Source organism: Salvelinus alpinus, chromosome 4 (assembly GCF_045679555.1).
Source record: "Salvelinus alpinus chromosome 4, SLU_Salpinus.1, whole genome shotgun sequence".
Classification (NCBI taxonomy): Eukaryota; Metazoa; Chordata; class Actinopteri; order Salmoniformes; family Salmonidae; genus Salvelinus; species Salvelinus alpinus.
The window spans coordinates 34,728,465-34,750,682 of record NC_092089.1 but is presented as its reverse complement, the minus strand read 5'-3'; the positions used below and the strand labels follow the sequence as shown (position 1 = coordinate 34,750,682).

General features: G+C 41.2%; 1 protein-coding gene across 1 annotated transcript; it reads left to right on the top strand.

The window, feature by feature from the left end:
- Positions 1-806: 806 nt before the first annotated feature.
- Positions 807-20,782, top strand: LOC139573385 (cell adhesion molecule CEACAM21-like). Its single transcript, XM_071396775.1, has 9 exons — positions 807-936; positions 1,077-1,143; positions 1,727-2,050; positions 14,657-14,941; positions 17,748-17,865; positions 18,081-18,109; positions 18,375-18,457; positions 18,756-18,797; positions 18,953-20,782. The coding sequence occupies exons 2-9, from the start codon at positions 1,098-1,100 to the stop codon at positions 18,953-18,955; spliced, it is 930 nt and encodes a 309-aa protein (XP_071252876.1). The 5' UTR covers positions 807-936; positions 1,077-1,097; the 3' UTR covers positions 18,956-20,782.
- Positions 20,783-22,218: the final 1,436 nt, after the last annotated feature.

Genomic DNA, 22,218 nt, shown 5'->3' with positions numbered 1-22,218 from the left:
TCTGCAGAAAAGCTACATATTGTTTTTACAGTTTTGATACTTATGACAATGTGATACTTAATATTCTGGCACATCAGCATGTCTTTGTTTATGAAACCATACTGAAGTACAATTTCACGAAATGCCCCACATCTGTCATTTTAACAACTGTCCTCCTTTAAAACAACTGGTTACAATATTATGACTTGTGTTTTTTTCCCCTCTGTGGCCCTAATATTCTATCATTTTATATATAGCCTTATAGTCTATGGGAAACTGTAAATTATCTAATGATAGCAACATCATCTAAAAATCATTTTTTATCCAAAATCATTGAAATTAATGATCACAAACGTTTAAATAACAGTGGGTCTAGTTATATGTGATAACAATGTATAGTGAGCAGTGAAATAACTATTGGTTTCCATTTGTGGTGACTGCTGACTGACAATAGGGATGAGATTAAATAGATCCTGGAATTTAGCCTGGTCTGGAGCAGGCTAGCTCCACAGAATAAATCTCCATGGTAATTTATACCATAACATATCCTCCTGCCCCCTATCCATCTTTAGTGCAACCGGATTACGGATCAATTGAGCCAGGATCACCAAGATATCCTGGCTTAATCCCTTATCCTAGTTTTGTGCAACAGGCCCCTGGTGACTCCAGTCTCCAGTCAGAGAAATGGTGATACTGAGACAAGGAAGATGAAGAAGAAGCAGAAGCAGAAGAAGGACAGGAAGAGGCCTCAACCACAGGCAACAGGGGAGCAGCAAAACCCAGTCAGAGGCAGAGAGGAAGGGGGAGGATGTCTTGTGTGGCTGTAGTCAACAGAGGCATGGACTTGGTAATTAAGCGGTATAAAACCCAATTTAAAAGATAGGGAAAGGAGCAGGGATTCTGGGGAAGACATATCAAGAGCTGATTGATGTATTAGAAGTTAGAATACTTTTTGGGGTAAGGTTTAAACAGAACTTGATTTTTATTGTTAGAAGCTTTTGCATTATAATTGCAATAAAACAAAATCTGTATTTATTGCACCCCTGTCTCCTACGTAATATTTATTTTATGAAACTAAACTACAGTCTGAATCACAGACATTTGATACGTCAGAAGAGATGGTGGCATCTGCAGTTGTCTTTCTTACCATGGGAATACTCTCAGGTGAGACCTTATCTGCTGCTCATAATAAAATACAGCCGCACATAGGATAACCCTAAAAGCACCAACATGAGGTCATCATTTCGTCATCATTTCTAAACCCTTTTTGGATCCTTCTGAAATTTTAGGACCATTTTTTCTGTGTTAATGTAATATATTCTTCTCTACTCCCATGACAGTAGGAATTGTTCTTCAATCAATAGCAGGTTCTTGTCAATAGTCATAGACATGGTTGCAATTGTGTTAATATCTATCTCCAAGGCCAATTGCTGTCACACCTTGTCCATAGACCACTTACATGGCAAAGAAACCAAATTTAATTTTGTAATTTGGGTAAACTATCCCTTTAATGTGGTGACACATATTCCCATTAGTCCATCTTAATGTTTGCTTGCATAAAATATAGTTATTCTACTAGGCACAGTGGCTTCTACAGTGACTTCCAAAATTGTCTTGGTAAAATAATGATTCTGTAAGAACTATAAAAAAAAATGCATTTGGAAACTTTCCACTAATATCTTTTGTCTGCTGAATTTTGTGTTTATTTTGAAAACGTTATAATCAAGCATTGTTTTTGTTTCCTCAGGATATTGTGCTGGTCAAGATGTGTTTCCACCTGGACCTGTGAATGGAACATTGGGAGGAAATGTGATTTTCAAAACCACCATCAATCCAACCACACTTTTTGCAATCAGCTGGACTTTTCGTGAACCCCCTGTCTCCGTTGTTGACTTTGTCAGTTCTTTAGGTCCTGTGATCGGAGAGGGATATGTTGGTAGGATCAGTCTGGACAATAGCACTGGATCTCTGGAGCTCAGGAAACTGACCCTGATTGACAATGGGCCATACAGAGTGGCCCTAAGAACGGCTGCTGTTTCTCAGGTGGGATCTACTTCACTGATTGTCTATGGTGAGTTCCAAATGTTGCAGGGTAAGGTATGTACATAAAGTTACATTCACAAATGTTACGTTCACGAAGAGTGATACTGGGAGAACAATTGTCACAATGCTTGGATAACGGCACCGTCAGTGTTTTCTTTGATCAAGTGTCAAACTAATTAAGACGATCTAAGCAAGGCTTAGAACTTGTTCTCAACTGGCCTACCTGGTTAAATAAAGGTGAAATAAAATAAATAAAATAAAAGGCTGGCTGAGGTCCCTAAGGTTTAGACAGCGTATGAAAACAACCGCTCTCTCATTTAGGTCAACTACCAGTTCAGGGTCAACACCTGCCGTTTTGAAATGGTTTTGAGCATTGTTGGCTGAACACAATGCTTTATAATTTGACCATTTACATTTTTTAAATGGTATGTTCTCGGTTTTCCCCTTTTATGAGAGGATTGTTCTTAGGTTGTACCTGGGTTATCTACTTTTGAACATAGGCTTCTACTTTGAGAACATTTTTATTTACTTGAATTGCAGTTATTTTTTTCAAATGTCCAGGTGTTTCCGGCAATGAAACACAATGTGACATGCAAAGTACCATAACATAATGTTGCAATTTACAAAACTGAACTCTTTTGCAATAGTGAGGTGCAATTAGAGGACGTCTTTCAGTAGCTGCCTTGTCACCACTGGTCAGGTTTGGCTTCAAATTAGTGGATTTGTCTATTTCAGCCACACCCATTGCTGACAGGTGTATAAAATCGAGCACACAGCCATGCAATCTCCATAGACAAACATTGGCTGTAGAATGGCCTTACTGAAGATCTCAGTGACTTTCACCGTGGCACCGTCATAGGATGCCACATTTCCAACAAGTCAGTTCATGCTAGAGTTCTGTCATGCCCCCCCCCCATCTCCATACCTCTCGATCTCTTACCCTCTGGTGAGTGTGAGAGATCTCTATGTAGGATTGTGGTCCACGATAACCTGGCCCGAGCAGGCCAGTCATGACAGTTCAACATCTAGTGAAAACCCTTCCCAGAAGAGTGGGCTGTTATGGCCGCAATGGGGAACCAACTCCATATTAATGCCCATGATTTTGGAATCAGATGTTCGACGAGCAGCTGTCCACATACTTTTGGTCATGTAGTGTATGAACACAGAAATAATGGACATTTTGAACTCTTATGGTAGTGATATGACAAAATTACACATGGTTTTGAAAATGTTCTGGTCTTGACTTGGCCTCAAACCTTTTGTCCCCCTCCCAGTCTCAGTTTTGACTCGGTTTCGCATTTTATCGATGGCAATTTGAATTAGAGGTTGACCGATTAATCGGAATGGCCGATTAATTAGGGCCGATTTCAAGTTTTCATAACAATCGGAAATCGGTATTTTTGGGCGCCGATTTGCCGATGTATTTTTTTTATTTAAAAAATGTATACCTTTATTTAACTAGGCAAGTCAGTTAAGAACACATTCTTATTTTCAATGACGGCCTAGGAACGGTGGGTTAACTGCCTTGTTCAGGGGCAGAACGACAGATTTTCACCTTGTCAGCTCGGGGGATCCAATCTTGCAACCTTACAGTTAACTAGTCCAACGCAATAACGACCTGCCTCTCTCTCGTTGCACTCCACAAGGAGACTGCCTGTTATGCGAATGCAGTAAGCCAAGGTAAGTTGCTAGCTAGCATTAAACTTATCTTAAAAAAAACAATCAATCATAACCATTAGTTAACTACACATGGTTGATGATATTACTGGATATTATCTAGCGTGTCCTGCGTTGCATATAATCTGACTGCCTTCTAGTAGTTGTTCCCCTTGCTCTGCATGGGTAACGCTGCTTCGATGGTGGCTGTTGTCGTTGTGTTTCTGGTTCGAGCCCAGGGAGGAGCGAGGAGAGGGACGGAAGCTATACTGTTACACTTGCAATACTAAAGTGCCTATAAGAACATCCAATAGACAAAGGTTAATGAAATACAAATGGTATAGAAGGAAATAGTCCTATAATTCCTATAATAACTACAACCTAAAACTTCTTACCTGGGAATATTGAAGACTCATGTTAAAAGGAACCACCAGCTTTCATATGTTCTCATGTTCTGAGCAAGGAACTGAAACGTTAGCTTTCTTACATGGCACATATTGCACTTTTACTTTCTTCTCCAACACTGTTTTTGCATTATTTAAACCAATTTGAACATGTTTCATTATTTACTTGAGGCTAAATAGATTTTATTGATGTATTATATTAAGTTAAAATAAGTGTTCATTCAGTATTATTATAATTGTCATTATTACAAATAAAGAAAGAAAAAAATCATAATCGGTCGACCTCTAATTTGAATGCACAAAAATACCGTGACGAGATCCTGAGGCCTATTTGTTTTTCTTAAGGTATCTGTGACCAACCGATGCATATCTGTATTCCCAGTCATGTAAAATCCATAGATTAGGGCCTAACAAATGTATTTCAATTGACTGATTTCCTCGTATGAACTGTAACTCAGTCAAATATTTGAAATAAATATTCCAATTATTATTACTTTCTAAAATATGTGAGAATGTGGAAATTGCCTGACTAAATAGATTGGATCAGGGATGCAAACTAGTAACCTTTCGGGTAAAATTCGCCATTTTGAATCCAAAATAGGTAACCTACATGATTTGTGTAGATCTGATGAGAAACGTTTGGGCTTTGGATCACTACTTGCTGTAAGAGAACGAGTGATGCACGTTTGGAGCAATACTTGCTGTATCCAAGGCCCAGCCAATCATTCACATAACCGAATGCAGCACGCAACTGAAGAGAGAAGAGACAACCAGTTTGCTAGTTACAGCATCAGCGTGTGCTCTGGAAAGGCAGTTTGCCAGTTTAGTAGCACGTCCCTTGAACGATAACGAAGAGGTAGGTGAGATGCATGACGACGGAGGCGGGGGGTGAGAAGGTGATGAATCGTACTTCATGAGCTGTTACCGAAAATCAACTGCCATTTAAAGTTTGAGGTGAGGGAGCAAGTGTGGTGGAACAAGAATTGTTAGCGTTAAGTATCTTACTAGCTGGATCGAGTTCTGTTAGCTAGTTAACTAATTATCCCAGAGAAGTTAACTAGCTAAAAGAGTATACCCCATGGTGGCGGTGGGGTTATGGTAGTTAGCTAGCTAGTTAACTAGCTATCTATGAACTAATGTTTTCCCTCTACAGTATATGGTTAATTTTCAGAATGAGAGAATTAGGTGAAAATGAGGCATTGCTTGTTAACTTCTTATGGCTGCAGAGCAGTATTGAGTAGCTTGGATTAAAGGTGCACAGAGGTGCACAGAGTAAACGGCCTGCTCTTCAGTCATAGTTGCTAATATATGCATATTATTATTAGTATTGGATAGAAAACACTCTGAAGTTTCTAAAACTGTTTGAATTATGTCTGTGAGTATAACAGAACTCATATGGCAGGCAAAACACCTGAGAAAAAATCCAAACAGGAAGTGGAAATTCTGAGGCTGGTAGATTTTCAACCAAGCTCCCATTGAAATTACAGCGAGATATGGATGAGTTTTCACTTCCTACGGCTTCCACTAGATGTCAACAGTCTGTAGAACTTTGTCTGATGACTCTACTGTGAAGGGGGGCCGAAGGAGACAGGAATGAGTCACCACTGCCATGAGGTGACCATTCTTTCACCATGCGCGTTCACATAAGAGGGAGCTCCGTTCCATCGCTCATCTGAAGTCAATGTAATTCTCCGATTGGAACGTTATTCAAGATTTATGTTAAAAACTTTCTAAAGATTGATTCAATACATCGTTTGACATGTTTCTACGGACTGTTACGGAACTTTTGGACATTTCGTCAGGTTTTAGTGAACACGCTTTCCTGACGTTGGATTTGTATACCAAACACGTGACAAAAATAGCTATTTGGACAAAAATGATGGACATTACCGAAAAAAAACGAACATTTCTTGTGGAAGTGGGAGTCCTGGGAGTGCATTCCGACGAAGATCCGCAAAGGTAAGTGAAGATTTATAAAGCTTTTTATGAGTTTTGTTGACTGCACAATTTGGGCGGGTAACTGTATGGCTTGATTTTGTGGCTGAACGCTGTTTTCAGATTATTGAATATTGTGTTTTGCCGTAAAGCTTTTTGAAATCTGACAGGGCGGTTGCATTAAGAACAAGTGTATCTTTAATTCTATGTAGAACATGTATCTTTCATCAAAGTTTATGATGAGTATTTCTGTTATTTGACGTGGCTCTCTGCAATTTCTCCGGATATTTTGGAGGCATTTCTGAACATGGCGCCAATGTAAACAGAGGTTTTTGGATATAAATATGAACTTAATCGAACAAGACATATATGTATTGTGTAATATGAAGTCCTATGAGTGTCATCTGATGATCATCAAAGGTTAGTGATTAATTTTATCTTTATTTGTGCTATTTGTGGCTCCTCTCTTTGGCTGGAAAAATGGCTGAATTTTTCTTTGAGTTGGTGGTGACCTAACATAATTGTTTGTGGTGCTTTCGCTGAAAAGCCTATTTGAAATCTGACACTTTGGTGGGATTAACAACAAGATTACCTTTAAAATGGTTTAAGACACATGTATGTTTGAGGAATTTTAATTATGAGATTTCTGTTGTTTGAATTTGGCGCCCTGCACTTTCACTGGCTGTTGTCATATCGATCCCGTTACCGGGATTGCAGCCATAAGAAGTTTTAAACAAGTGGATTCATGGATGAGGTGTAGCTGGAGCTGAGCTTAAGGTGGATGCCACTAATGTTATAGGTGAAAGGAACACCACACACTTTCCCTCTTTCTCACTTTTTCCATACGGTTGATAAAAAGGGGTATGCCAGGTGTAGTCTCTGCCTGACAGAGATCAATTATGTCAACAAGGGTCACGTGCTCTGCTGCTGGCACATTGTAGAACAGATTACCACAGCAGAAAGTGTACAATGTAATAACGTCCAATGTAGCCCAAAGCTATTGCTTTTGTTGTTGAACTTGACATACAGTTGTGTGAGTAAGGGGTGATTCTTTTAGTTTACTCAGTAAATGTTTTTTTTTGTACACACGCAGCCTTGTGCACTTGATCGATGTAAATATGGCGCCGAAGAGGATGGCTGATGTTTTACATGCTCCTAACCAACTGTGCTATTTGTTAGTTTTTTTTGCGTTGGTTAATTTATTTTTTAAATTATTTTGTATAGTTGAAGTCGGAAGTTTACATACACTTAGGTTGGAGTCATTAAAACTCATTTTTCATCCACTCCACAAATTTCTTGTCGGTTAGGATATCTACTTTGTGCATGACAAAGGTAATTCTTCCAACAATTGTTTACAGACAGATTATTTCACTTATAATTCACTGTATCACAATTCCAGTGGGTCGGAGGATTACATACACGAAGTTGACTGTGCCTTTAAACAGCTTAGAAAATTTGAGAAAATTATGTCATGTCTTTAGAAGCTTCTAATAGGCTAATTGACATAATTTGAGTCAATTTGAGGTGTACCCGTGGATCTATTTCAAGGCCTACCTTCAAACTCAGTGCCTCTTTGCTTGACATCATGGGAAAATCAAAAGAAATCAGCCAAGACCTCAGAAAAAAAATTGTAGACCTCATCAAGTCTGTTTCATCCTTGGGAGCAATTTCCAAATGCCTGAAGGTACCGTGTTCATCTGTACAAACAATAGTACGCAAGTATAAACACCATGGGACCATGCAGCCGTCATACCGCTCAGGAAGGAGACGCGTTCTGTCTCCTAGAGATGAACGTACTATGGTGTGAAGTGCAAATCAATCCCAGAACAGCAGCAAAGGACATTGTGAAGATGCTGGAGGAAACAGGTACAAAATTATCTATATCTACAGTAAAACGAGTCCTATATCGACTCAACCTGAAAGGCCGCAAGGAAGAAGCAACTGCTCCAAAACCTCCATAAAAAAGCCAGACTACGGTTTGCAACTGCACATGGGGACAAAGATCGTAATTTTTGGAGAAATGTCCTCCATCGTTATGTTTGGAGGATAAAGGGGAGGCTTGCAAGCCGAAGAACACCATCCCAACCGTGAAGCACGGGGATGGCAGCATCATGTTGTGGGAGTGCTTTGCTGCAGGAGGGACTGGTGCACTTCACAAAATAGATGGCATCATGAGAAGGAAAATTATGTGGATATAATGAAGCAACATCTCAAGACATCAGTCAGGAAGTTAAAGCTTGGTCGCAAATGGGTCTTCCAAATGGACAATGACCCCAAGCATACTTCCAAAGTTGTGGCAAAATGGCATAAGGACAACAGTCAAGGTATTGGAGTGGCCATCACAAAACCCTGACCTCAACCCTCTAGAAAATGTGTGGGCAGAACTGAAAAAGCATGTGTTGAGCAAGGAGGCCTTCAAACCTGACTCAGTTACATCAGCTCTGTCAAGAGGAATGGACCAAAATTCACCCAACTTATTTTGGGAAGCTTGTGGAAGGCTACCCGAAACGTTTGACCCAAGTTAAACAATTTGAAAGGCAATGCTACCAAATACTAATTGAGTGTATGTAAACTTCTGACCTATTGGGAATGTGATGAAATAAATAAAAGCTGAAATAAATCTTTCTCCCTACTATTATTCTGACATTTCATATTCTTAAAATTAACTGGTGATCCTAACTGACCTAAGACAGGGAAGTTTTACTAGGATTAAATGTAAGGAACTGTGAAACTGAGATTGTATTTGGCTAAGGTGTATGTAAACTTCCGACTACAACTGTACATAATGTTGCTACCACCATCTCTTATGACCGAAAATAACTTCTGGACAGCGATTACTCACCTCAAACTGGAAGAAGCTTTTTCCTTTTAATGAGTCCGACGAGAAGGATATACTGCTTTCCCGAGAACAGGCTCAAATCCCTGTCATTTGCGTGAAGAAAAGATGGAGGAAAAGGGGACGCAGGTCGGGCTGAGTTTACTTCTGAGTGAGTAAACTCCCACTGCCATCCGTTCTACTGGCTAACATGTAATCAGTGGAAAATAAAATTGTTGACCTACGATTTAAGATTATCCGACCAGTAGGACATTAAAAACTGTAATATCTTATGTTTCACCGAGTCGTGGCTGAACGACGACGCGGATAATATAGAGCTGGTGGGATTTTCCATGCACCGGCAGAACAGAGAAGCTACGTCTGGTAAGACGAGGGGTGGGGGTGTGTCTGTTTGTCAAGAACAGCTGGTGTGTAATGTCTAATATTAAAGAAGTGCCGAGGTATTGCTCGCCTGAGTTGGAGTACCTTTATGATAAGCTGTCGACCACACTTTCTAACGAGTTCTCATCTGTATTATTCGTAGCCGTCTATTTACCACCACATGCTGGCACTAAGATCGCTCTCAACCAACTCTAAGGCCATAAGCAAACAAGAAAATGCTCATCCAGAAGTTGTGCTCCTCATGGCCGTGGACTTTAATGCAGGCAAACTTAAATCAGTTGTACCAAATTTTTACCAGCATGTCACAAGTGCAACCAGAGAAAAAAATAATTCTAGACCACCTTTACTCCACATACAGGGATGCACACCAAACTCTCCACCGGCCTCCTTTTGGCAAATCTGACCATAATTCTATCCTCCTGATTCCTGCTTACAAGCAAAAACTGAGGCAGAAAGTACCAGTGACTTGCTCAATACGGAAGTGGTCAGATGACGCAGATGCTACATTATTTTACACACAGTCACATAGATCATATTCTTTGTTTAATTAGTTCATCTGCATTTCAAGGATGGATTTAGACTCAGTCACTTGAAATTAGCATTTTAAAGCTGATATTTATTTTTCTGTATTTTATTATTATCCCCCCCTAGCAGGGAGTTTTTTGCATGTTTCAGTGCAACAAAAAAAGTGACACCTTTTTGGACCCTCACCAGTTTGCATCCCTGTTGGATGCATGCATGGAGATTTTTATGTAGCCTGTGTGGCTGACACAGGCACACATAATAAATCCATTAATAGCGGTAGCATTCATTTCACCATCGCTGTTTTTATGAGAAAGTGACCAAAAATCAGGTTCTTTTTTGTTTTATTTTTATGAAGGATTTGTATGGAAAGCCAAGTTGAAGCCAACATTAGACATCCTCATAATAACTGCACACGGTTTTACCGCAACAGAGTAGGGAACACCCTTCAATGAAAACAGTGGGAAAAACAGAAGTGGCCACATCTCTCTCAAAAACGGACCAAAAATGAAATCACAGATAATTATAAGGGAGCAGGAGAATTTATAAATTGGCTTCAATAATTAAAATGTTTGTTTTGTTGTGGAAATGTAGTACTAAGAGAGACTTTCTCATTTCTTCCAGCAATCATCTTTATTTAATATTGATTTTATTATTGCAATAATGAAACCATCGATCCCACACTGTGAAGTGTGTGAGAGAGACAGACAGACAGACACTCGTACTAACTATAGTGCATAACAATCTTGTAATCCTGCTGCCACACTTTTCAATCACCAAATTAAGAATGTCAGACTTTCAAGGTAGGCCTATTCCAGTACTTGAATTTCAAATTAAATTTAAATGATGCTCCTTCAAGATCCTTGTATTGTTTGAAAAACTAGTTCATTGACACACCGGTGTGACAATGGAAGTAACCTAATAAAAGAATCCCCATCATCCGTCAGTTTAGGCTAGAGAAATGGGCTGCGTCTCAATCCGCCACATCTGTGGAGGAAGGTGGCCCAGCTACAGCGGTGTTTGCAGACCATGAGACATCTTGAAAATTGGTCTTCTCACAAAAAACGGCTGTAGCATCCAAAAGGTTTGGCCTACTAATGTGTGAGGGGAGGTTCTCACAAAGACGATGGTGTTCTCCGTTTTGCTCTATGTCCCCCACAAGGGGTCCTAAAATTCCAAATCAGATAGCTAAAAGATCCATGGTATGACCATCTTAAAACAATTACGATGCATTTGGAAAGTATTCAGACCCTTTGACTTTTTCCACAGTTTGTTACATTACAGCCTTATTTTAAAATGGATGAAATTGATGAGAAAACAATCTACACACAATACTTCATAATGACGAAGCAAAAACAGTTTGTGCAAATGTATTAAAAATAATAACTGAAATCACATTTAAGTAAGTGTTCTTTACGCAGTACTTTGAAGCACCTTTTGGCAGCGGTTTCAGCCTCAAATCTTCTTGGGTATGACGCTACAAGCTTCGCACACCTGTATTTGGAGAGTTTCTCCCATTCTTCTCTGCAGATACTCTCAAGCTCTGTCGGGTTGGATGGGGAGTATCACTGCTCAGCTATTTTCCAGAGATGTTGGCCACTCAAACATTGAGACTTGTCCCGAAGCCATTCCTGCATTGTCTTGGCTGTGTGCTTAGGGTCGTTGTCTTTGCTTCATTAATCTTTTCCTCGATCCTGACAAGTCTCCCAGTTCCTGCCGCTGAAAAACATCACCACAGCAAGATGCTACCACCACCATGCTTCACAGTAGGGATGGTACCAGGTTTCCTACAGACTTGATGCTTGGCATTCAGGCCAAAGAGTTCAATCTTGGTTTCATCAGACCAGAGAATCTTGTTTCTCGTGGTCTGAGAGTCTTTAGGTGCCTTTTGTCAAACTCCAAGCGGACTGTCATGTGCCTTTTACTGAGGAGTGGCTTCCGTCTGGCCACTTTACCATAAAGGCCTGATTTGGTAGTGTGCTGTAAAGATGCTTCTCCTTTTGGAAGGTTCTCCCATCTCCACAGAGGAACTCTGGAGCTCTGTCAGAGTGACCATCGGGTTCTTGGTCAACTCCCTGACCATGGCCCTTCTCCCCCGATTGCTCAGTTTGGCTGTGTGGCCAGAATGATTGAGGCCACTGTGTTCTTGGGGACCTTCAACGCTGCATATATGTTTTTGGTACCCATTCCCAGATCTGTACATCAACACAATCCTGTCTCGGAGCTCAACGGACAATTCCTTCGACCTTGTAGCTTGGAAATGCACTGTCAACTGTGGGACCTTTTTATATAGACAGATGTGTGCCTTTATAAGGCATGTCCAATTAATTTAATTTACCACAGGTTGTAGAAACATCTCAAGGATGATCAATGGAAATGATGCACCTGAGCAGAACTGAGTCCCATGCATATATATATATATATATACAAACACACACACACGATAACATACGCACTATACACACACATGGATTTAGTACTAGTGGTGGAGTAGGGGCCTGAGGGCACACAGTGTGTTGTGAAATCTGTGCATGTAATGTTTTAAAAAATGTATAAACTGCCTTAATCTTGTTGGACCCCATGAAGAGTAGCTGCTGCCTTGGCAGCAGAAATGCAAATTGTTTAAAAACCTCTTCACTTTGTTGTTTAAGGGGTATTGTGTGTAGATTGAGGAACATGTTTTATTTAATCCATTTTAGAATAAGTCTGTAATGTATCAATGTGGAAAAAGTTGTTGTGACAAGATAGGGGTGGTATACAGAAGATAGCCCTATTTGGTAAAAGACCAAGTCCATATTATGGCAAGAACACCTCAAATAAAGAGAAACAACAGTCCATCACTTTAAGACCTGAAGGTCAGTCAATCTGGAAAATGTCAAGAACTTTGAAAGTTTCTTAAAGTGCAGTTGCAAAAACCATCAAGCGCTATGATGAAACTGGCTTTCATGAGATCCGCCACAGGAATGGAAGACCCAGAGTTACCTCTGCTGCAGAGAATAAGTTCATTAGATTTACCCGCCTTAGAAATTGCAGCCCAAATAAATGCTACAGAGTTCAAGTAACGGACACATATCAACATCAACTGGTCAGAGGAGACTGTGTGAATCAGGCCTTCATGGTCGAATTGCTACAAAGACACTACTACTAAAGGACACCAATAAGGAGAGACTTGTTTGGGCCAAGAAACACAAGCAATAGACATTCGAAATCTGTCCTTTGGTCTGATGAGTCCAAATTTGCGATTTTTGGTTCCAACCGCTGTGTCTTTGTGAGACGCTGAGTAGCTGAACAGATGATCTCCGCATGTGTGGTTCCCACCGTGTAGCATGGAGGAGGTGTGGGGGTGCATTGCTGGTGACACTGTCAGTGATTTATTTAGAATTCAAGGCACACTTAACCAGCATGGCTACCACAGCATTCTGCAGCGATCCCATCTGGTTTGTACTATGTCCCACTATCATTTGTTTTTCAAGGGGACAATGACCCAAAACACACCTCCAGGCTGTGTAAGGGCAATTTGACCAAAAAGGAGCGTGATGGAGTTCTGCATCAGATGACCTTGCCTCCACAATCTTTTTATTTTATTATTTTTAAAATAACCTTTTATTTAACTAGGCAAGTCAGTTAAGAACAAATTCTTATTTACAAAGCCTGGACACATCTGCAGTCCTCATGCCTCCTTGCAGCATGTATAATGCACATTCATGCAGATGAGCAGGGACCCTGGGCATCTTTCTTTTGGTGTTTTTCAGAGTCCGTAGAAAGGCCTCTTTAGTGTCCTGAGTTTTCATAACTGTGACCTTAATTGCCTACAGTGTGTTAACGACCGTTCCACAGGTGCATGTTCATTAATTGTTTATGGTCCATTGAACAAGCATGGGAAACAGTGTTTAAACCCTTTACAATGACGATCTGTGAAGTTATTTGGATTTTTACGAACTATCTTTCAGGGTCGTGAAAGGGTCCTGAAAAAGGGATGTTTCTTTTTTTGCTGAGTTTATATGATATAACTTCAACTTACTGCCATAAATGAAAGGACAGAGAATTCATGTTTTTTCACACGATTTGACATCTGTCAAGACACCAGCCATGATAAAGGTTTTAAATCAACCCATGAATTTAATTTAATATACAGTAGCTATGATCCTACCTTATATCTTAATGTAATGACAAACAAATTAGTGATTATTATCAATGATGTATCAACAGCTGTAACAAGTTGTCCAGTGTAGGAAATCCGCACTGGTACCCTAGTTCATATAGAAAGACGCCTAATTCAAAACAACGCTGTACTTTAACTCAAGAAGATCGAAATTCTTATATTCCCATGAAACTAATCAAGGTCAAATGGTTGGCATGCAGATGCTGCATGGACGTTTCACCGGTAAAACTTGAAGAATTATCATTCACAATTGACAGTGAGAAATGTGAAGGGAGGGTGACCACAAACATTTCTGTGTAACGTAGAGGAAAAGAAACCTGCACAGAGCGTGATGTGGATCTTTATCTCTGGGGAAGAGGTGGGCCGAAAAGTCTGGCCATTTTAGAAAGCACAGTAAAATAATGAAAGCTCACTCCACCAAGGTACTCTTTTCACCACAACCACGTTTACCTCTGCCCCCTTTTGGTTTGGTGTTGAATTTTGGGTGACTCACCAGCAATGTGTGTTTGGGGGTGCTTGGCATTTCCTTATTCAAACAAATGACTGGCAACATCCTAGCCACATTTTATATGACAGCCAACAGTATTGTGAGGGTAGCAGTGCTGCTTTCAGGTTACTGTTACAATGTCACAATCATGGCTTTAGAAATTTAGACACCTTGGAACACCTTGCTTTAGACACAGGCATTTGTACTGGCACAAACACATTGACAGATGTCATCTACTCTCTCACCCACAGAGACCATTTCAAACGTGACCCTGAGGGCCAACGTCATTGATCTAATGGAACTGAATGACACTGCCATTTTCTCCTGCTCTGTGTCCTCTGGCTCCTCCCCCTTCTCTTACCGCTGGCTGAATGGCAGCTCTGAGGTCACAGCCAGATATGGAATTCAGCTTGGTGATGGAGGCCGTACTCTCACCATAGCCAATGTGACCCGGTATGACCAGGGGCCATACAGGTGTATTGTGTCCAACCCCGTCAGCAGTAAACCCAGCCAGAATCTAACCCTCATCATCAGCTGTGAGTCGCTAACCTGCATGTCTAATATATCTGTATGCAGAGAAATTAATTTATGTAAACGTTGTAAAAATGTAAATGTAAATGTTTACCTTTCACCATGGACTTCGCATACAGTGCTGTAGTTATATCTTGATTTTGCTTCCTGCAGTACATGTCTGCTTAACTGTAACTGCTTAAGAATAACTACACATATTGCTAATTACATCAGATTCATAGGTTACAACGTTAATGCCTGTTCTGCATATCACTAACACCTGCTTATGAAAGCAGTCCTGTGGCATGTCTTAATGTTTTATCACTTCTTCCATTTGGCTCTAAGCTGTTGCTTATATTTCTATTGAATCCAGCCTGCCTACTGTATGTGTTGGGTGGCTAATTGCTGGTGATGGAACATTTTGAAGCTAGGGATAACATGACACTAAGGATAAGGAAACTGAATGATTTCCCTGACCTATTCCTGACTACTTCTCTGATGAGGACACCAATCCTGAGCATAAAGACCCAGATATAGAGCTCATGTTCAACACTGTGTGTAAGAAGTGACCAAAGAGGGGACTCTGTCACTGGTGTAGGAAGGGCTCTAGGGGAGACAGACATTTTCATCATGCTGACCCCTATCACGGTGCTCTTTGTCAGTGTGATGATTGTCCTATTTGCTGTAATGAAGCTTGTGTGTGATTTTATTTTTATGTTCCATTTTCTGATCCAGATTGAATGCGTTTTGAAAAGGAAGGTTGTTTACCATGGATGAAATGTCAGGCACCAGAAGGATGTACACTGCTCCAAAAAATAAAGGGAACACTTAAACAACACAATATAACTCCAAGTCAATCACACTTCTGTGAAATCAAACTGTCCACTTAGGAAGCAACACTGATTGACAATACATTTCACATGCTGTTTTGCAAATGGAATAGACAACAGGTGGAAATTATAGGCAATTAGCAAGACACCCCCAATAAAGGAGTGATTCTGCAGTTGGTGACTACAGACCACTTCTCAGTTCCTATGCTTCCTGGCTGATGTTTTGGTCACTTTTGAATGCTGGCGGTGCTCTCACTCTAGTGGTAGCATGAGACGGAGTCTACAACCCACACAAGTGGCTCAGGTAGTGCAGCTCATCCAGGATGGCACATCAATGCGAGCTGTGGCAAGAAGGTTTGCTGTGTCTGTCAGCGTAGTGTCCAGAGCATGGAGGCGCTACCAGGAGACAGGCCAGTACATCAGGAGACGTGGAGGAGGCCGTAGGAGGGCAACAACCCAGCAGCAGGACTGCTACCTCCGCCTTTGTGCAAGGAGGAGCACTGCCAGAGCCCTGCAAAATGACCTCCAGCAGGCCACAAATGTGCATGTGTCTGCTCAAACGGTCAGAAACAGACTCCATGAGTGTGGTATGAGGGCCCGACGTCCACAGGTGGGGGTTGTGCTTACAGCCCAACACCGTGCAGGACATTTGGCATTTGCCAGAGAACACCAAGATTGGCAAATTCGCCACCGGCGCCCTGTGCTCTTCACAGATGAAAGCAGGTTCACACTGAGCACATGTGACAGACGTGACAGAGTCTGGAGACGCCGTTGAGAACGTTCTGCTGCCTGCAACATCCTCCAGCATGACCGGTTTGGCGGTGGGTCAGTAATGGTGTGGGGTGGCATTTCTTTGGGGGCCGCACAGCCCTCCATGTGCTCGCCAGAGGTAGCCTGACTGCCATTAGGTACCGAGATGAGATACTCAGACCCCCTGTGAGACCATATGCTGGTGCAGTTGGCCCTGGGTTCCTCCTAATGCAAGACAATGCTAGACCTCATGTGGCTGGAGTGTGTCAGCAGTTCCTGCAAGAGGAAGGCATTGATGCTATGGACTGGCCCGCCCATTCCCCAGACCTGAATCCAATTGAGCACATCTGGGACATCATGTCTCGCGCCATCCACCAACGCCACGTTGCACCACAGACTGTCCAGGAGTTGGCGGATGCTTTAGTCCAGGTCTGGGAGGAGATCCCTCAGGAGACCATCCGCCACCTCATCAGGAGCATGCCCAGGCGTTGTAGGGAGGTCATACAGGCACGTGGAGGCCACACACACTACTGAGCCTCATTTTGACTTGTTCTAAGGACATTACATCAAAGTTGGATCAGCCTGTAGTGTGGTTTTCCACTTTCATTTTGAGTGTGACTCCAAATCCAGACCTCCATGGGTTGATAAATTTGATTTCCATTGATAATTTTTGTGTGATTTTGTTGTCAGCACATTCAACTATGTAAAGAAAAAAGTATTTAATAAGAATATTTCATTCATTCAGATCTAGGATGTGTTATTTTAGTGTTCCCTTTATTTTTTTGAGCAGTGTATTATTCCAGCAATTCAAACTTGTTTTGAAATAATTCCTTTAGTTGTCTTTGTGTAATTGTTACCCATTTGTACTGTATTGTGCTGTTACGTCCGTCGTTGAATGAATGAGACCAAATCGCAGAAAGTGTTCATGATAATTTAATATTGAACCACCGACAAAACAACAAAATAAAAACAAACGTAAAGTTCTGCAGGACTATACAGCTAGGGTGGAAAACAGGGTGACTAACTAAATATGATTCCCAATCAGAGACAACGATAGACAGCTGCCTCTGATTGGGAACCATACTCAGCCAACAAAGAAATAGAAAACTAGAATGCCCACCCAAATCACACCCTGACCTAATCAAATAGAGAAATAAAAAGGCTCTCTAAGGTCAGGGTGTGACATGTGCAGTACTTCCTGTTCACTGTGTAGCCTTTCATCTCCTCATGGTTTTGTCTCTGGTCACTGCAGCAGAGGGCTCTTTATCACCAGTTCTGCCTGCTGGTGCCATCATTAGGATTGTGATTAGAGTATTGCTGGTTGTGGGAGGGGCAGTTGGTGTTGCAGTGTTATTCATCAGGAAAAATGGGTGAGTAAAAAAAACTTTTCAGTCAAACAAGTATATTTTCTATCACTGTAGTTTGTAGAAAATGTTGGCTTACTTTCCACATTGATTAAAACTGGTCACAAAGAGAGCCTGGTTGTATTTCACAAGCACTGTAAACTGTCAAAAGCAATTTAATATTATCTTCTTATAACTTTCTAAACAGCAACCTGTCCATGTTTATTTCTTGTTGTATACAGAACCAATGCTGAGCCAATGCATCGAGGAGGTAAGCATACTCTATCATACAGGTTGTTATCGCATCTAATTAATAATGTTTTTTAAATGTTTGTTTACTCCACATTTATGTTTAGTGAATTAGCAGATACTCTTATCCATAGCAACTTACAGTTTCCACAAAATTATGATACGGATTCAGACAAATGACATGATATAGTACAACACCACTATGACATTGCTTAATAATGTAACAATGCTTATGCAGACAAGATATCAGGATCTATACAACCCCTCTATTTGTGTATCTCTTACAGGTTCTCAACAACCTGTATATGAGAACCCTTCATCTGTATGTGAAAACCCACAACAAAATCAATCTCCACCTCTACCCCTGACAGTGAGTAAGACCTGGTTACCTGGGATGTGCATATCTGTATTATATTACAGTCTTACTGTAATAAATATGACTTTGCTTAATAAGAAATTCAGCATGCAAAGACTGTTTGTCTATCATAGTGTTATCCAGGAAGTTTCCATTTTGACTCAATGACAGCCATTTACATTATTCATTAACATATGATCGTTGTAAAAGTTTGTTCAGGAATTTGAGGTTTCATATTTTGTCATGGCAACTGTTGGTGTGGCTGTTCCTTCTATGTAATGCCTTTCTTAATGTAAGCTTTATCCCAAATTAGGAAATGCAGGACTTCAAGAGTACGTATGATACTAGGATAATGGTAAGTTTGTGTTAGACCACATGGCACCACGTGACTGTAATACTGTAAAAACAACTGATTTATGTGTTATATGTTAAATGGTATTAATGCCGTATTATAGCTGATAAATGGAAGTTAATGTTCCTTTCTTTTCTCCCTCACTTTCAATCTAACAGTGAGAGAAGTCAATGGAAAAGACCTCCATTCAACCACCATTGACAGCATTGCACACTCTTGGCATTCTCTCAACCAGCTTCACCTGGAATGTTTTTCCAACAGTCTTGAAGGAGTTCCCACATATGCTGAGCACTTGTTGGCTGCTTTTCCTTCTCTCTGCGGCCCAACTCATCCCAAACCATCTCAATTGGGTTGAGGCCGGGTGATTGTGGAGTCCAGCTAATTTGATGCAGTACTCCATCACTCTCCTTCTTGGTCAAATAGCCCTTACACAGCCTGGATGTGTGCTGGGTCATTGTCCTTTAGAAAAACAAATTATAGTCCCACTAAGCGGCAGGTAGCCTAGTGGTTGCTCGATCGAATCCCCGCGATCGAATCCCCGAGCTGACAAGGTAAAAATCTGTCGTTCTGTGCCTGAACAAGGCAGTTATCGCACAGGCCTTCATTGTAAATAAGATTTTTTTCTTAACTGACTTGCCTAGTTAAATTTTAAAAAATACAGAGAAAAATAAGCGCAAACCAGATGGGATGTGGTATCGCTGCAAAATGCTGTGGTAGCCATGGTGGTTAAGTGTGCCTTGAATTCTAAATAAATCACTGACAGTATCACCAGCAAAGCCCCATCACACCTCCTCCTCCATGCTTCAAGGTAGGAACCAAAAATGCGGAAATCATCTGTTCACCCACTCTGTGTCTCACAAAGACAAGGCGGTTGGAACCTAAAATCTCACATTTGGACGCATCAGACCAAAGGACAGATTTCCAAAAACCATCAAATGACAGATTTTTACCTTGTTAGCTCGGGGATTCAATCGAGCAACCCTTCGGTTAATAGCCCAACGCACAGTCACAAAAACCATCAAGCGCCATGAAGAAACTGGCTCTCATGAGGAACGCCCCAGGAAAGGAAGACCCAGAGTTACCTCTGCTGCAGAGGATAAGTTCATTAGAGTTAGCAGCCTCAGATTGCAGCCCAAATAAATGCTTCACAGAGTTCAAGTAACAGACACATCTCAACTGTTCAGAGGACTGCGTGAATCAGGCCTTCATGGTTGAATTTCTACAAAGAAATCACTACTAAAGGACACCAATAGGAAGAAGACTTGCTTGGGCCAAGAAACACGAACAATGGACATTAGACGTTTGGTCTGAGTCCAAATTTGAGATTTTTCATTCCAACCTCAGTGTCTTGTGAGACGCAGAGTAGGTGAACGGATGAGCTCCGCATGTGTGGTTCCCACTGTGAAGCATGGAGGAGGAGGTGTGATGGTGTGGGGGTGCTTTGCTGGTGACACTGTCTGTGATATATTTAGAATTCAAGGCACACTTAAACAGCATGGCTACCACAGCATTCTGCAGCGAAACGCCATCCCATCTGGTTTGCGCTTAGTGGGACTATCATTTGAACAGGACAGTGACCCAAAACACACCTCCAAGCTGTATAAGGGCTATTTGACCAAGAAGGAGAGTGACGGTGCTGGCCTCCACAATCACCCGACCTCAACCCAATTGAGATGGTTTGGAATGAGTTGGACAGCAGAGTGAAGGAAAAGCAGCCAACAAGTGCTCAGCATATGTGGGAACTCATTCTAGACTGTTGGAAAAGCATTCCTCATGAAGCTGGTTGAGAGAATGCCAAGAGTGTGCAATGCTGTCATCAAGGCAAAGGGTGGCTACTTTGAAGTAATATAAAATATATATATTTTGATTTGTTTAACACTTTTTTTGCTTACTGCATGATTCCATATGTGTTATTTTATAGTTTTGATGTCTTCACTGTTATTATACAATGTAGAAAATAATACAAATAAAGAAAACCCTTGAATGAGTAGGTGTGTCCAAACTTTTGACTGGTACTGTATGTACATATTGTATGTATATATAAAAAATATATGGGGGATTGGAAATGATGCAGACAATTACTTTGGATTACAATTACAATTACTACAGAAGCTATAATCTATCTGCAATATTATAGCTGATCTCCCCCCTAATAGAAATGTAAATAGGCTGGCCAGCCGGCCAAATATTTAAGTCAGACAGACAGACAGACATACAGTGAGGGAAAAAAGTATTTGATCCCCTGCTGATTTTGTACGTTTGCCCACTAACAAAGAAATTATCAGTCTATAATTTTAATGGTAGGTTTATTTGAACAGTGAGAGACAGAATAACAACAAAAATATCCAGAAAAACGCATGTCAAAAATGTTATAAATTGATTTGCATTTTAATGAGGGAAATAAGTATTTGACCCCCTCTCAATCAGAAAGATTTCTGGCTCCCAGGTGTCTTTCATACAGGTAACGAGCTGAGATTAGGAGCACACTCTTTAAGGGAGTGCTCCTAATCTCAGTTTCTTACCTGTATAAAAGACACCTGTCCACAGAAGCAATCAATCAATCAGATTCCAAACTCTCCACCATGGCCAAGACCAAAGAGCTCTCCAAGGATGTCAGGGACAAGATTGTAGATCTACACAAGGCTGGAATGGGCTACAAGACCATTGCCAAGCAGCTTGGTGAGAAGGTGACAACAGTTGGTGCGATTATTCGCAAATGGAAGAAACACAAAATAACTGTCAATCTCCCTCGGCCTGGGGCTCCATGCAAGATCTCACCTCGTGGAGTTGCAATGATCATGAGAATGGTGAGGAATCAGCCCAGAACTACACAGGAGGATCTTGTCAATGATCTCAAGGCAGCTGGGACCATAGTCACCAAGAAAACAATTGGTAACACACTACGCCGTGAAGGACTGAAATCCTGCAGCGCCCGCAAGGTCCCCATGCTCAAGAAAGCACATATACATGCCCGTCTGAAGTTTGCCAATGAACATCTGAATGATTCAGAGGACAACTGGGTGAACGTGTTGTGGTCAGATGAGACCAAAATGGAGCTCTTTGGCATCAACTCAACTTGCCGTGTTTGGAGGAGGAGGAATGCTGCCTATGACCCCAAGAAACCATCCCCACCGTCAAACATGGAGGTGGAAACATTATGCTTTGGGGGTGTTTTTCTGCTAAGGGGACAGGACAACTTCACCGCATCAAAGGGACGATGGACGGGGCCATGTACCGTCAAATCTTGGGTGAAAACCTCCTTCCCTCAGCCAGGGTATTGAAAATGGGTCGTGGATGGGTATTCCAGCATGACAATGACCCAAAACACACGGCCAAGGCAACAAAGGAGTGGCTCAAGAAAAAGCACATTAACTTCTACCGAGTCAGAAACCCGGATCCGGGAGCACCCCCCACCCCCCACCAG

Bases quoted from the DNA above. Each gene is read 5' to 3' on its own strand.
- LOC139573385 (XM_071396775.1), top strand. From the start codon at position 1,098: ATGGTGGCATCTGCAGTTGTCTTTCTTACCATGGGAATACTCTCAG. The intron at 1,144-1,726 runs GTGAGACCTTAT...TTGTTTCCTCAG, and splicing joins TACCATGGGAATACTCTCAG to GATATTGTGCTGGTCAAGAT. The intron at 18,458-18,755 runs GTGAGTAAGACC...ATCCCAAATTAG, and splicing joins CTCCACCTCTACCCCTGACA to GAAATGCAGGACTTCAAGAG.